The 17,497-nt window shown below is 40.8% G+C and overlaps 1 protein-coding gene across 1 annotated transcript in view; it reads right to left on the reverse strand.

Annotated features, from left to right (window-relative positions):
* TBXAS1 (thromboxane A synthase 1) overlaps nt 1-17,497 on the reverse strand; it is a 231,720-nt gene that overhangs the window by 122,193 nt on the left and 92,030 nt on the right. Inside the window, exon 5 of the mRNA XM_059845873.1 lies at nt 4,364-4,460. Within this exon, the coding sequence (XP_059701856.1) occupies nt 4,364-4,460 (97 nt within the window). The remainder of the gene's footprint in view (nt 1-4,363; nt 4,461-17,497) is intronic.

Consider the following 17,497-nt stretch of genomic DNA (forward strand, 5'->3'; position numbering starts at 1 on the left):
TACTTTTTTATTCTTATTTTTACCACTTCATCATTGTTTGCTGTTAATCCATTATTATTTTTACCACTGTAGCAGCAAACCTTCTGATGAGAAAACAGCGATGTTTTCTTACAGTGACTGGCATTGGTGTAGATTTTTGAATTTAAAAAATGTCACTCTCCCCCAGATGGCTGGCAGGTAGATTTAAGGATTTGGTCTGAATCAAAAACTAGTTTCCACTTGTCATAGACACATGAATCCTGGCAGAGCACTGACTCCTGGCAAACCTTGGCTAGCCAGTACCTACCTTTGCCTCAGGGCTCACTGAATCCACATTTCTAGGAAATATTTTTACAGCCATCTGAATTATTTGAATTATGTACCAGGTAATGTTTCTCTTCACATTGTTCCATCTTAACATTCTGCTCCTACATTTTTAAAAGTACACTTTAATGATTCTCAAGTACTAATTGAAAAACAAATTTTCAATGCAGAATTAAAAACAATCTGAAAACAGATTATGTATCATTATCCCACCTGGAAGAATGCAACAAACATCATAATCCTATCTCACTTGCAACACAGTAATGAAGTTAAAAATGGTCTTAGTGCTCTTAAAAGGAAGATTCTATTCAAGAGACAACACAGTTGTGAGAAAAAGGTATCATTTACTCCAGGCACAGCCCTGCCTAAATGCTAGCTGAGGTTTCCATGGTTAACCTAAATTAAAATTAATTCCATATTTTTTGACAGAAGGTATATAAAGTAATTTTCATATTTTCTTCTTCAACTATAATTAAAAACATGGGAAAAAGGCTTCATATGCCTCAAGTATGAAGGTATATTACAGCAGACATTTTTGGTTTTGAATGGCTCTAACGCTTATGTTAATTGAGACTAAATTAAATGGGAAAGCAGAGTGTCATTATTGCCTTCCTGTGATTATACAGTTCACAATACACATACCCTGTGCCTACAAGGCAGTAACAGCCTGTGTGCTAGACTTGGTTGCTTGCTCTAAAAGGAAGAGAACCCTAATGCAGATTTGATCTGCAGTCACCAAACTCTTCTCTTGCAAGAATTATTAACCAGTAATTCAGAAACAAGAGAAGATGATAGGGGAATATAAAAGACTTTTTATAGCAATTTTCAAAAGATAGCCATAGCAAAGATATGAAATATATAATATCAAAGGGAAACATAAAATGAAGAGTAGTTTAGCTTGTGTTCACGTGCAAGATCTGCTTTGTCTTTATAATGAGTGAGCAGACAGGCTCAATGTGTGAGAAATGCACAAATGGTCTAGGTCTTTCAGGATGCAGAGACAGGACACAAGATGCTTCCAAAAGGATCTTCTCAGCAGATTAAAACCACTCTCATTCCATAAAGGCCTTCTGATGACTTCCCAGAAGGGACTCCACAAGTGCACACTCCCAGATTAAGGTCATCCTACTGACGGGCACTCAAAGGCATGACATCACATTACAGAGAGCTTTAATAAAAGCTGTCAGAATTCACTGAATCATCATCATCTTACTGGCTTCTACAAATAAATCCACTGTTTTCAGCCCTTCACATGTTTGGTTTCTCATTGTTTCTTAATCAAGTAAGTATATATTTTACAATTAATTGAAAAAGCGGCAAAATAAACAGGGCATAGAAGCTTTTCTACACTTAGCTTTTAGAATTAGTCCTGAACATCCTGAAACTCAGTGACAATTTGTTACACACAGTTGCTACAACTGCTACAGAGAGAATAATCTCTCTTTGAGGCATTCTAGGTTAGATAACTCACATTTCACTATGGTGGATGAAGTACAAATCTTGATTTTGGAAATGCACATGGGGAGGTTGGAAAAGAAAAGCACAAGTGTGTTTTCCTAAGACCTGCTCAAACCCAGTGGTCTCACCTGCTTTCCCATCCTCTCAGCCTAAAAGGCTGATACTCTTAAACTAAAAAAAAAAGGCTTTGGGTTGAAATAATAAGCATGTGCCATGTCTGGACTGGAATATATTTGTCCAGCTTTGTGAACAGCACTGACTCCAAAGCCAGTTCTATAACCACTCTTCACTGGGGAAGGAGTTCCTAAAATAAAGCAGGGGGATCTTCTTAGCATTTTGAATTCTCCACTAGCAAATAGAAACCTTCACTCAAAGCAGAGGAGCTTGCTCTGAATAATTTTAAAATATACAAACAGAAGCAACCCTATTAAAAGTCTTAAAATGACATTTATTCAGTCAGTATTTAATGTGATAAGAAAGAATTCTATTACTTAGAAAGTGCTTTTCTCACTTTCACCTTTCAATCATTATTTGCATACAACCCAAATCACATCTGAATAAATTCCACTGGCCTCCCTTACCTACCACCCAGCATTATTTATATTCATGCAGGATTACCAGTGTACAGGATAACCAAATACTTCCCCAAGAGACCTGACTGCAAATTAAAGAGGAAACAGCTTCCTGTGTGAAAAGTCCAGAGGAGAAAAGATCCCCGGGTTAGATATGGAAAGACCCAGAAACAGAAGGCTCCTTATTTTCAATAAGTAAAAAGCAATGGCTGGAAGAGAGGAGAACAAAGTGGAAAGTGAGAAACTATCAAAGATTGTGGCTATGTGAGAAGATCACAGAACAAGCAGATGAGAGCATATAAGATGAAGGAAGATCATTTGCCTTAGACTCATGGGCATTAAGCAAGACAGAAATAGCAACCCTGTGCAGGGGGGAAATCTGCTAATTTTGCTAAAGGGAGAGCTAGGAGTTAAATTTTCTCATCTGACATAGGTTAGTGGCAGGGATGTCACTCTATGTCTCAGTTCCTCATCAACAAAGCAGGACATTGTACAGAAAAGCCACAAATGATTCAAGGGACAGTCAAACGACGAGGGCAAGATGTGAACCTGCAAAGACAGCTCTAGCTAACAGATCTAATGAAGAACAAGAAAAGGAGAGAGAGGGAAAGAGGACCTATAGTGACATAATCTACCTGAATTCTAGAGAGGAACACAAATGTTACAGACAGACCATGACAGATGGATACACAACCACAAGAAAGAGAGAGAAACCTCTGAACACAAAAGGCCTGGAGAGGAAGAAAAATTTCACCAACTGATAAGTTGGGCAATACGGAGAAAGATATATCCAAACGACCAGGCTGACTAAAGTTAAGAGCAGAACAAATCTCTGAGTGTCCCCTCAAAGGAAAGATTTCCAATTTCAGGCAAGTGTTATTTGACCACCAGCTACTGCTAGGTATAGTGGGTACAGTCTACTACTACCAAATATGAAGGAGAAAAGCAGGGGAAAGTTATAGGCAGGAAGAAATAGGGTTCCTGCTTGGGGTGGAAGAAAGGAAGGGATGGTAAATTTCTTCAAATATAGAGAAAATGGGGAGAAGCCCCTTGAAGTCACATATAAGAACTTCAGCCTGAGAACTCTAAAAATAGATTCTTCCTTTAAAGTGTGAGCTATGGGCAGAATGGGGGGCAGCTGGCACCAGTAGTTATTTAATAAGATATAGGCAGTCACAAGATGAAACTCATGTACCAAAAGAAGCAAGTAAAGGCGACAAGAAGTTTGCAAACTGACTGGTTGCAGAGAGGATCAGAGGGACAGAGGAGACAGACAGCTGATCAGAGAAAAATTGTTCTCCAAGAGCACAAAAAACCCTCCTGAATACATGTGAGGTTGTTTGAGCAGGTTTGAGTGTACAAAGGGCCCAGAGGGAAGCAGAGAATGGATGGGACCGAGAAAGCACACTGTGGCAGTATTTCCTTGTAAAATGCTGGGCAACTGCTGGAACTCTGGCCATTCACCCTCATTATTTGCTCTAACCACCTCCTAAAAATGAGCTTTCCAAGTGTAACCAAGAGCATATGTACAAATTCTTGCTAACTCCAACTTTCTCCTTTGCTATTTATTATTTTCAGGTATGACTAATACACAATAGCTGTGGGAGGCATGTCCTGGTCCCAGGCAGACTGCTCCTGCCCTGTGAAGTCTAAAAGCACAAAACAGATCATGTGTGGGAGAAAGCAAATAATACCATCTCCTTGTTACAGATTGAGAACTGAGGAAGAGAGTAAGTGATTTCCTCAAGATTTCACAGGAAGTCAGTGGCAAAACTGGATATTGAAACCCTCTCTTCAACACCCATCTGGTGCTTCAGTCACAAGGACAGTGTGTCTCTTCTAAGGACATTCCCTTTCATCCTCAGGGTGTTCTGGTAACAAGAATCTTTGAGTGTATATAGCTTAAGGTCTTATTGAACCATGATGTAATTTTGCCTCTATTTCCAGCTTCCTTGTAGCCACTTTTGGTCTGAGCTGGAATTAACAGTGCTACCAACTCCATCCACAAGGCAACTTTTATATGTACTTACAGTTCTGTTGGTGAAGTTACTAAAATCTGACACTAAGATTTGCTTGATCATCTCTGGTGAGGAGACCACCACAAACATCTGGCGACCAATGTAATACCTAGAAATAAATAAAGAATCATTTTAGGGGATGGTGACCACAGAGAACTATCTCCTTCCCTAAAATATCTCTTTCTGCTTGAATATACTTGCAGTGAACAAATATCACAAAAAATGTATTTCCTAGGGTAAAGCAGTATCTTTCCAGCCCTCCCAACTGTTAAATTAAGATGCATGGACCTGGAATTTAAAGGAAACAGCTTAAAATCTTTTACTGATTAATCAATACTCAGCCAACATTTTAACATAAAGGGTTTACACACTCTTTGCTCACTCTGAATTCTGTGCAAAGTGATGTAGTATCACTAAACCAAACTGTAGAGGAAGAAAACATTAGAAACCAACTGAAATAACCATGAAAGACCTACAAAATTGCATTTCCTGCCATCAGCCTTATGAAATGTCTTTTCATGGCTAAGCCCTGCCTCCAATGAGTCTTTCCAGAAGTCCCCCCAGCATGACTTTAGTAAAGCACATTTCCACCACTTCTATTGGCACTGGAACTGAGTGCATCTCAGGCTCTGCATTGCCATGGACAAACCTTACATTACACTAACAGGGAGGGGGGGAAAAAGGAGGAAAAAAAGCTTTATGAAAACCAAGGGAATTAGTAAAACTTCAGAAGAAGAGCAAGTGATAGGGATGTCTCTGCCTGTACACCCTTTAGCTCACTGCTCCCATTTTAATATGACCTTGTGGAGCCAGGGTCTGCCCTTCTGGGTCTTCACACCATTGTGGATGCTGCAGCGTCACTGGGACCTGTCCCAACCCTACAACTTCTGGGGGTGCAGAGCTCCCTACTCCAGCACCATTTCTTCCAAGGCCCACAGGCACTCCATGGCTGGCTGCTCTGGGAGGAAGCACAACCAACAAGCAGAGGTGGCTTGCAGTCCCTACCTTTGTTGATCACTGGACCAGAAAATCTATTCAGGACCAGAAAATCTATTCAGGCAGCACTGTCTTTTCTCCAGCAGGAGAGAGGAAGAAAAGGTTGGAGGCAGGCACAGGAGGGCCAGGCAGCTCATGGCAGAACACAAGAGCAATACCACAGCTGCTGCAATAGGACAGTAATATCCATGCCTAATCATTTAGGTATGAAACAGCTCAGTATGGATATATTGTTTATCACCTGTCTACACTCCAACAACTGAACACACAAGCAAACCCTGGACTGAATTAAATATAGTAACTAGGGGTTCCCATGGCAATGGAGCTGCAGCAGCCTGATTTCTTCAAGGGCAAACAAATTAGACAAATATCTTGATTCCAAAGCAAGGTTTCACAGTCCAATCTGACCTCTCTACCACCCAAACTTGTAATAAAAAAATGGCAAAGAACACAATCCTTCCTTCCTTCAGGAAGGAAGACATCATCTTTTCTTCTCTTGTGGGTTTCCAGAGGGAACTTTTATTTCCCAAATGCAACTCACAGGCTCTGCTGGAACATTAGATATAAGTGGTGTGGTCTATGAGGGTAAACCTTTTCACCCCTCCCAGTTTGCTCAATCACAGCAAAAGTAGCTCTCTGTAATGGTCAAACTTTTATTCAGAATCCTCATAGGTGCATAAAAAAGAGCTGATGCCTCAGATTAAAGAGGGTTTTGATCACAGACTTTAGCAGAAGTGGATAATGCCCTACATACAACTTTTACATGTATTTTGTACAGTTTTTCTGGCATCAGAGAGGCAACACAAGCTCTCAAGGCAAAGACATGTGCTGCTCTGAACCTCCCCAGAATGACCAGCCACGAATACTGACCTCTCATGCTCACACCTGGCTTTTCTTTTTCTCCCTCCAAGTTTAGCGAGTTCCTTGTCACATCTATTGGTTAGTGACTGATGATCCTGCAACAAACAGCTTTTCACAGGGAACAGCTTCCTGACATCAGATTCCAAATCTGAATCAGAAGCTGGTTATGTCCACCCAGACAGCTTAACTCTGACCAGAAAGGGGCACCTCACAATACATCAGGCAAAGCCTGTGTGTGTAAGAGAGACACACTTCTAGTTTATTTCCAACCTGGGAAATTGCAAAGCTCCAGCTCCTGTCCACTGGGATAACATGACGCTACTCACAGCAGGAGTCTTTATGTCACAGTGCACTTTCTGCTTGAAAGCATTCAGGACTAAAAATTTGGGACAGGAGCATCTCCTACTCAAGCTCTTTTTATGAGAAAATGACTCACAAGCCAAGCTTATGCAAACAAAAGCCATTCATCATCCTCCAACTCAGACCAGTCACCCGAACTCCCAGTTCTGCTTCCACAGCTAAGCTCTTTCTTTTTTATTTACTCTTCACTAACTTTCTAGCTATAGGCACCTGCTTCTTTCTTTATGCAGTTATAAATTAGGGCAGAGAAGGAAAACAAGGGGGAAAAAATCCCCTACACCTAATAAATTGAAAATGCTAGGGGAAAAAAAAAACCCAATAAACTACTTAAATTGATTTTTAAGCAAAGTTCTGCCTTTTTTTAAGGAATGACTGCTATAAAGCACACACATTATTGGATCTCATACAGCAAAAGCTCTCTTCCTGCCTTTTTTCCATTCTCCTACTTTCTGTATACAATCTTTCTAACCTTTTCTGGGACACAAAAAGATGAGTCTGTGTATGGGCATACTTTGGAAGTCAAAATCCATAAGCCAAAGGCATTATTCCATGGTCTTTCCCTGAAGTTAAGGAAAAAGGACAAGTAGAACTAACTGTGAAACAAGATCACCTGAGCTATTTCATTCAGCAAACACAGGTCTGGAACCTGAAAAGCTGCCAGAAAGATGCTTAACTGAGTTTTAATATATTTTATATCCTTTGCAGGATCAAGGCCTCAGTCACAAAACCAGAGGCTATCTCCCAACTAGGTGTTTTCGGTTTTTTTTCACTTGTTTCAAAATAGCAAGTAAAAGATAAAATCCTCCTGAACAATAATCTATTCTTCCCAAGTAAATAACATATTCACCCGTTCCATGTAACTTCATTTTGATTCTGTATTACTAGATGAGGATATCACTAGTCTCACATAGACTTAAATTTATTATTGAACAAAACCTGATATTCTTGTCAGATTTTAATAAATAAGAGTTTGAGAAAAACAAAAGCCTCTGGGCAAGTAAATTGCAAATGGATTCATGAATAATTTAGGACAGCACTTTTTATTAATTTTTCCTAGGTTAATCTTTCCACAGGGCTCATTCACACACTGAAGTCCTACCTTTAGCTACAGTACCATTACACTGCTTGACCCAACACTTTATAATATTTTCATCCAAGGCTTTTAGGGTGTAAAGCAAAGACTTGGGAATACCTAGCCTGCTCCTGCAGAGAAGAAAGAATTCACACATGCAGCATGACATCCTTGGGGCGATGCACCTCTGTCCACATGGAAATTAGTTGTAACACTGCCACACCAGCAAAAATAAATGTCATGACCCACACATGGAAGGAAATTTTCCTGTGTAGATGAGGCATTGGTTAATTAAGTAAATTGAGGCAATTTCTATTACAATTCAGTTTAAACTGCTGCTCTCCAGAGCAGTGAAAGAACTTCGCATTTCAGACCAGTAGCTTTAGGTCCATTGGAAGGTGAGGCAGGAAAGACCTGATACCAGTACATAAACAGCACAAGTACAGGGTGAGCTTCCTCCAGCAGCTGAAAATGTGGATGAGGAGCCATTGTCCCAGCAGGCTGCCAGTGCACAAGCCAGCAGCCTCGTGCCACATCATCCCCAGGATGGCATGGCAAAAGGGCTGTCACAAGCATTCAGCAGAGGGCATGGGTCTATTCCCAGAAGCTGTGAAAAAAGTAAAATTTGCCAAAGGGTTTGCAGGTCAAGGAGGTTGTTATTTCACAGGGTATTGAACAACATAAGCTAAACTTCATCAGAAATGTTTCAATAACTGAAGAGGCTAGAAACACCCTCCAGACCCAGCTGCAGCTGTTTCACTCCTAAGAGCAGATAAGCACCCCTCTTAAGTCAATTTGTAAGACAGAGATGGCTACCTTGTGTTCAGGGTTCACCCAGGATGTTACAGTCCACTTTACAATGATTTAATCATTCACTAAACACATCTTTTATCCACAAGAATAAACAGCAGTCCAGCAATGATATCTGCAGGTCTGCTCATGCATCACCATTGCTTTCTGCAGAGCTGTGGCCTGGGTCTCTCAACCTCACACCCAGTGCCTGCCATGGCCAGGGCTACAGAAGATAACCCATGGAGGTAAGAGATGCCTGCCAAACCCATCTCCAGCCCAGCTGCAACTTCTGAACTGAAGTAGGAGCAATGAGACAAGGGGCACATTGGACTGCCCAGTCTCTCCTGGAACATTTCAGCAATCATCTTCCTTCCCAATGTTTGACAGAGATCCCCCCAGAATGCTGATTTCTGTTCTCAGATCAGGATCAGCTACTTTAAATTTGAAAGACCAATTTAGCATCAGCCTTTCCATGCTGCCAAGACCATCCTGGCCACACTGCACAGTCATCTGCTGCCCACAGCATCTCCCAGCTCCTGAGCCATGGCCATGCCCTCTGAGCAAGATCACAGCAACATTGCCTTGTTGCACAGGAAAAGTGGAGAGCACATACAGTACCTTATGGCAAAGGGCCATATGTTTTTGTGTAACATCTACGTGGGAAACACCTGCAACCCTTTCACCTTGTTTACAGTGCTGCTGTCAATTCACAGAAGACTTTGATCTTTCTATCTATTATCAGGCACAATCATAAAACATATGCTGTTAAGCAATCAGCAAGGCTTTGTTTTCTATGCTGTGGTCTGGTTAAGTACACAAAGATCACCTGTAGAGACATATGAAAATAGAATATTTTATTATTGCTATTTTCTTGGGGGAAGAGTTAAAAACAAAGAAAAAAAAAGGCAGTGGGGGAAGAAGGAGAGGTGTACAAAGACACAGAGATACAGTGGGAAAAGGCTGATTTCCTTAGGCAATTTTTCCTTAAAAGAAGTTCCTCGATCACTCTGCCTCTTTTGTTTAGAGACACCCTTCCATTGTAGGCAGAGAAACATAAAAACAAATAGCACCATGCTTGTTTAAAATGGGCCTGAAGCCCTGCCTTACTTACTTAATTATTTCAGAGACCAGCAAATTGATTTGTCATAGCACTGTCCCCTTCCAGTGCTCGAAGGTAATTCAGATGTGGGAGGACTAAGCAATACATAATGAACAGCTGCAAAACCCAAACACAATCTGCACAGAAAGGGTTAGCTTGGGCTGAGGGGAAAGGAAAGGAGTGGGACAAATTTGTCAAGTACCATGAGTATTATTTGTGTTATATTAGCAGCTAAAGGTCTCCAAGAGCCCCACATCCTAATTTGACAGGAGATATTCATACACAGAAATCTTATTCTAGGCCTGTAGAGCCCACAACTTAAATAACCTGAAGTGAAAGCAGGGAAAACAAATAACATCTTCCATTTTCCATCTGAGGGACTGGGGGTCAGTCAGGAATGGAGGAAATGGGAATTGCCAGCAATCACCTTTCTTTTTTCTGTTGACACCCTGTGGGAACAGAGGTTCTCAGCTGCCATGTACACCTGGAAATTGCATGCCAGCTTTCTTTAGGAAGGTTGGGGACTAACTTCTGTGCCATTTGTTCTGCATCCTGGGCTGTGACTCTAATCAGCAAGGTGCTTCCCTGGACTATTTTTATAAAGCACTCACTAAAGCTGAGTATCTCCCAATTAGAGAACCACAAAACACCCATTAACACTTAAGAGAAGAAAAACCAAAAAAACCCACCCCAAAACCACAACACCCTAGAAACAGGTGAAATTACTGCACATGAAAATGAAGCCCCAGTAGCACTGAGAAGTCTCAGGCACTGAGAAAAGTTTCAAAGCACAGCTTTACCAACACACACCCCTCATCCAGAGACTAATCCAACCCAGTGTGTAAATTCATGAAAAAAAGAGGCATGGCCACACTCATTTCTATTTCATTTCCTTTTTCAATGAACTACATTCCTTTCCATGTTGTGAAAGCTTTAAAAGAAACACATAGGACTATTAATTTAATTCCTGGGTGCAATGAAAATACCATGTAACATAAAATGCTTGCTCACACATACTTCCTGCGCTGCTCTGTACAGTTATGCACCTAATTCTTTGTCCACACACCTGGGATTAAAAATGCTATCTTCTACATTCCAAGAACCTCTGTGCTATCTCAAACTCACACCTTGCCAGAAGGCCTCTGCCTTCTGACATGCTTAAGGAAGTATCAAAAAAGAAGGAAGAAAATTCTGGGATTATTTATCTTCTCCTCACCACTACAAGCATAGCTATCTTTAAAGAAGTTCCTCCCTCATCAGGTGTAGTAGAGACTTGTGGTATGAAAGCAATATATTTAATGTTGACAACGAAGAGAAGAAAGACTGATTGAGGTCATTGTAATGTACAGAGTTGGTAGAATCTTTCAAGTAACTTATATACCAGGGTGCAAATGAAATCTGTTTCTGAGCATCTCTAACCTCAGGGTTTAGCAACTTGAGGGTGTCACATATATTCACTAATCCCTTCCCCCGACCAAGTGAGCAGTGCAGGAGACACGGGCTCTGTATGGCTGTGTTAATTCATTCATGAAATGAAGTAGATGACATTTACCCGCATATAAGGAATGACAGAGATTAAATTAAGCTCACAAAGTGCACAAAGAGGGAAAAAAAAAAAAAAACCCTCTGAATTATACAGCATATTCGGCAATCTATACCCATTTGGTTTTTGGAGGCAATCTGAGTCCAGACCTAAGCACAAATACAGAAACTCAAGCCCACATTCAAGGGCTGGGGAGCGAAGCAGCAAAAGGGATGGAGAGGGATGGAGCAGTTGTTTCTTTTCTCTGTTCAGGTCGGCTGCAGCAGAAGCTGGGTTCCAGGGCAGTGCAGAGCCAGGGGGTCGTGGGCTGAGCTCCTCCCCAGGCAGGGAGCTGCCTCTCCCCAGGGCTGGCAGGGGTTATTTTTATCCCGCCAACTGGGCTAAGATGATTGCCGCTGCCGCCGCTCCGCGGGCTCGCATCACACCGCTAGCGCTGATTAGCTACATCAGTATTCCACTTCATTAATGCCAAATGAAAGCTGTAAATAAGGCCCTGCTTTTACAGGATGCTACTGGAAATGAGAAGTACTGTGATATTAATAAGAAACCAGTCACTGCTCCTGCGTGGGTGCGTGGTGCTATTGTGACCGGGTGACGCTCAAAGTCCTCACAGCTCTTCACCTCAGCAAGGGCGCCAGAACAATGTTTCTAAATCTTTTCCCATGGTGCTTCCCATTAAGTTGGGCTGTATTAGTCTGTGTTTTGTTACTTCTGTTTAGACTGTGGTATTTTCACCAGAGCTTGTTTTGTCTGCGCTCGCTAAAGCGCGCCCTGCCTGACTGGCCTCATGTGACGGTGCAGCAGGCGCTTCCTGTGGGTTTCAGCGCATTTCTGTGCCTGGCCTTTCTGGGGCTTTTCGAGATGCAGCGTGAGAACAGTCTCATCTCCTGCTCTTTGCACCTAATTCACTACTAAAGTACTCCTTTGCCATACCTTGAGGGAAAACCCATTAGGTTACTTTTTCTAGAACAGCGGATTATTATTTCTAGGAAAGGCTGCCTCTGGAAGATAGGAAATTTTCTGTGTCTCCAAACTTTACTTACTACTATGAACACAGTGTTCATTTGTATGGACTTGTATGAGCCTATTATTTATATTCAACAGTGCTACCTATTTTTACAGTGGAATGAAAAGAAAAAACTTACAAGATGGCTGAGGAGGGTAAGCAGACAATGGTACTTAGTCTAAGCAAGGGCAACTGTTTTTCCTTTTTTTTTTTTCCCTCCCCACATAAGGAAGGAATAGGGATCTGCTGAATGCTTATCCTGATTTCTAGTTAGGAGCTCAAAGCAGCTTCCTTTGACAGACAGGTAAGCAATTTCTGGGAAACAACAGGCAGCATTACCCTGGCAGGGCTAAAGCCATTTCATACAAGATAAATGGAGACAGAGCAGCACACTTGCAGAAGATGAGGGATACGATAGGGATGCTACATCGAATAATATGGCTGAGAGAACATGTGGAGGAGGGGAATGCGATGCAGGGCTGCTTTCCAGCAAAGTCTGGGGGACCTATCTGAACACACATCCATGTGGAGGATCCTGTGTCCCAGAAAACAGTGAAGCATGTGTGTGTCACAGTCCAGGATCCAAGAAATATTTGGGGACAGGAGGCAAAAGAGAGCATATGTGCGACCACAAAGAGAAAATGAAACGGGAAGGTGGTCAAAGGATTTAAATATAATTTGTGATGCTACAACATCACAAGATACAGCAGGCAATAAAGCAGGTTGACTATAATAAAAGCAGAAATGTAATAAAGTTTATAGTTACACACCCATCACTAAACTTCATATAAGCAAACATTCCAGGGTGACTAAAACAAAACCTGTGTGATCTGACTGCTGCCCCTCAAAGCCATTCTGACCATGATAAAACTGAAGTTTGTGTTATTTTTCCTCCCTGAAACGTGACATCAGGGTACACAGAAAAGTCATCCATAACTCTGCCTTTCTGCAAGCTTCATCTCATGTATTCTTTACTTATCGTGGCCAGAACTCAAGTGTGACTGGAGTTCTTCGCTTCTCCAGTTTTGTGAGAAAACTTAGCCACTTTAGCCCTGAAGGAAAGAAAAGACTCTCAGAAAAAGACATGTCCTCCTCATACATATCTTCAAAAGCAGCATTCAGAACAGAGACATTCAAAATCAGTAGGCTGTTTCTGTTTATTTTAATTCTGCACTATACCCTTCATTTCTTTATAGGCAAGACAGTTTATCTGCCTCCTGTAAATAGGATCAGCAGTGGTGGACAAAACAATATTTTATTTTTGAATGTATCTGAAATAAACATGTACATAATTTTCTTTCAGTCTACTCCTTCGGACTGGCATTTTGATCTTAAATCAATGAGAGAGTTACATTATACAGTACACCATCCCTCTTAATACCTTTGCTCTGCTTATGTTAATGCAGATGCATGCATTTCTGAAATAATACTGTCTTGATATTAGAATATTTTAATTCTTCAATAATAGATAGGACTCAATAGACAGTTATGGCTGTTTTGTTTTTTTTTTTTTTTGCATCATGAACATAGCATGACGGAATGAGTAAGCCAAATTGAATTTCATGTAACTACACATGCAGTAGACCACCTTGAAGAATAAGAAGTGACACTTCGACTTGATCATGGTTACTAGCCTGAAAATATCTGGAGTTTAAGCAAGGGAAATCGGGGCTTCCTAAGTGAGCAGCCACAAGCCACTCATTCATTTGGTTTGTGTGCAATAAAGACACAGATCCCAGCCAACAATGGACAGCCTTACTCAGGAAAGGCTTGTCAGACAAGCCATGAGGGGGACAGTCACTGGGACTTGCTTTTCTTGCATGATCTGCCTAAAAAAATATGTCTAAACAAAGGAAAAATATATAGTAACCACCTACTGACCTCTTGGGAATGGAATTTTTTATGCTACAGCATACAAAATGCACACAGGAAAGATTAATTTTTTTTACCTATAGCAGCATGTACTTTTTCTATACATTCTCAAGATAAACACACACACAAACCCATTTATTTTGTTAATGCATTATAAATGTACACTAATAAAAGTAATTTCCCAATGCTTGATGCATTTATCATGAAACCACTAGCAGAATTCTTTACAATTCTACAAAAATGCTAGCAGTACACATGGCCAACCTAAATTATCTAGGGAAATAGCTAATATCTGACCACGCAGAAACATTAGAAAGCAGAGTTTTGTTATAGGACAGAAGGAGAAAAATAGATGTATTTTCTTACAGAAAAATTGCAATGATAAAATTATTTTTAATAGAACAATGCTACAGCTCCAGGAAATTTTCCTGAATCAATTCAATCTGTGTCGTGCGGGACTTTAAAAGCCCATTAAAAATAACCATGATAAATTTCCTACCCTCTTTCAGTGCACCACACAGAAGACAAAGGAAACTGCAATTCAACAGAGATAGAAAAGAAAGAAAATAACAGAAAAACCTGATAGCTTGTGTAACATCCTCACTAACAACAACGAGCAAATCTGTACCACAAAGGACAAGAAGAGCAGGAATGATGTGTACAGCTGACAATGGCACTCCAAAGTAATGACTTCCAGGAAAATCTGCTGTTACAAATGGACACCGTGCTGCTGAGAGGTAGTTGAGCCACGGCTTTCATAACATGGCAAATTATTTCAGCCTAACAATGAATGTACCAAACCCCAGGGTGTATATGGTTCTGGTAAGGCAACTATGGGGATTACATCCTACAAACAGCTAATATGCTCACCTGGTTTAAATTATTAAAACCTCACTAAAATCCATGCAGGTTCAGGATTTTTTTTTCCCCCATATTTAATGTGTAGTCATAAGATACAGATCATGTTTCAAACTGTAATACTAGTGAGAGCACTGCCTAGTTGACCTATTTTCCATTTATCATGTTCTACATATCATCAGTTGTAACAAACACACTTCCTTTGCTGCTCCCTTCTTTGTGGTGGGAGAAAGGGGGCAATTGCATAACAAATGACATATACATCACTTTATAATGAAACAACCCAGATTCCTGGGGATGGAATAGTACCTGTAGCCCTCTCTCCCATAGCCATATCCTCTCACCTCAATTGGTGAGCCCTGTTCACCCACTCCTTCTACTGACCCCCAGCTAGAGCACAGCAAATCACACTGACACTGCTCTCTACACATGTGAGCTCTCTTACAGCTGCACTAAACAGCTGTCCCAGGCCCACATCTGGCTGCCTGGGGACATGAGTGAGAAGTAGACTCAAGAATTCCTCCTCTCTGCCTCAGTTATAGCTGCTTGCCTGGAGACCACAGGATTCTCACAGACCTGCTGCATTTTTGAGTCCACGTCATCATTCTGCTTTGCTATGCTACTCCCCAAACCCTCTGGATCTCTGGAGTCTGCTAGAGCAGTTTCCTAGAACCTTTGTCTCCAAAGAGTTCAACGTACATGAAACACCACTAGTTATGATTAAGATTTCTGAGAACAGTTCTGAAAAAAACCAGCATTTCTAATTGCTCAAAGTTTACTTAGAGAAAGGGGGGAAAACAGTAGATTTGAAGGCAGACCAATGTAAACACCTCATGTTCCTTCTAAATATAAATGTATTGGGCCAATTTCAAGCAACTTGATCCTCATGCAATGACAGAGGTAGAGCAGAGATACAATGCCCTGAATAACCCCCATAAACAAAGCCCAAAAAAAAAAAAAAAATACAAGCACAGTTGTAGGATGAGCCATCATTGAAGTAAATATATTGATCTATCAAAAATGATTGAAGACTGACAATAAAAGGGTTATAAATTCTTTGAAGAAAAAGAAAGCAAAAAGCACAAAACCAACCCACTGAAAAACTCCCACCTACATTCACAGGGAAAAATAGACTGGAACAATAAAACACAATGGCAGTGCCTGTACATCTTTGATAGCTGCCCCTCCCAAAAGCTGGAACAATCCTGCTATAAACCAAGCAAATGAAAATGTAAATGCATGAGCAATCGTCTGGGGGATTCAGATGCTTCGTGTCCTGTAGGCAAAGAAGCAAGGGGGAAAAGGTAGGAAAGCACAAGAAGGCACCACTTTCAATATCTGCAATTATTGATTATGTTCTTCTCACCTGGAGCCTTTTAAATCCAGCAGAGATCTTCCAGTATATAGGCAGTGCTGCCTGCATGGCAGGGTCAGTACTGCCAGCAACACCCCTCATCCTCTGACCTCAGTGTAATCTGCTGCTTCCACTCCTCTGGCAGCAGGGACAGCCTGTGGATTTCAGAGGTGCCAGCCTCTAAGAGTGCAAGTACAGCTGCCTGCAGAAATCCAATATCCAAAATGGTGAGCCCAGAGGATGCCAAGTCTGGGAAATTCTCTGAGTGCAATGCCCAGAGCAGTCCCATGGGCAGGTATAAACACAGTGGTGTATCAAAGGGGTCAGCTCCAAGGCTTACAAATTATAGAGTTGTTTAAATATTTTGCTAAAGAAATTAACAGATTGAAAATTACAGTAGTTTCACAAACTTCTGTTCCTCACTAATGTTGAAAATCCAATGGTATTAGTTACAGGATGAAAGCAAAAAAAATGCCAGTGAGACAGGAGAAAATATGAGTCTGTAGTAAGAATAAGTTTAGGTATTTCAAATATTAATCTTCCCATTTTGTAATATATATCACTATTTCAAAAATAAAAATTTAAATTATTTTAATGGAATTTAATATTTAAAAACTAATGCCTTTCCAAGTGATGTCACATTACCATCTGACCTACTTTAACATTTGTTTCTATACTGCACTTGGAGACCTACTTTCTCTGTCTCCTGCCCCAAACATAGCTTATTTCCTACTGGCCTAAATGTTAGGCTGCTTTGGAAACATTTTACTCTGGCCCTTCACACGAAGTATTTCATAAGATGTTCCATACAATAAAAGGTCCCAAAGAACCAAGATCCTCTCCTAATGTCACTTTGAAAGACTCTGCAGCAAATCCCCAATGTCCTTGCCAAGATCTTTTTTCAATAAAATAGATTCCAACATTGACAGAAAAGCTTGGATTATTGCTGGGTGATAAAATGCCTGCTGCTAGACCTTACAGAGTCAGAACATTGCTCCCAACTCACTCCTTTTTCTGTAAACTACTTCAAGAGGTCTGGGTATGTCTTCAGATTTGCTGTACAAAACCTAATTTTATTCAGTAGGTACCATCATCCAAAAACTGAAGTTATATAACATGAGAAAGACCTAAATGTTGGATCAAGATGTTCAAATAGTCATGACTCTATGCCTGTAATGAAGCTACGCTGAAGTAAACAACAGCTTGAAGGTCCAAACCACCATTTTCAGGCTTTTTTGCATGGGGTAGAGAAGAGATTCTGGGACCAGACAAGATTTTAATCTTAATAAAGTCAGACTAGAAAAGCCTCCTATGGGAATGTACCCCAATAATT

This window comes from Haemorhous mexicanus, chromosome 5 (genome assembly GCF_027477595.1).
Source record: "Haemorhous mexicanus isolate bHaeMex1 chromosome 5, bHaeMex1.pri, whole genome shotgun sequence".
Taxonomy (NCBI): domain Eukaryota; kingdom Metazoa; phylum Chordata; class Aves; order Passeriformes; family Fringillidae; genus Haemorhous; species Haemorhous mexicanus.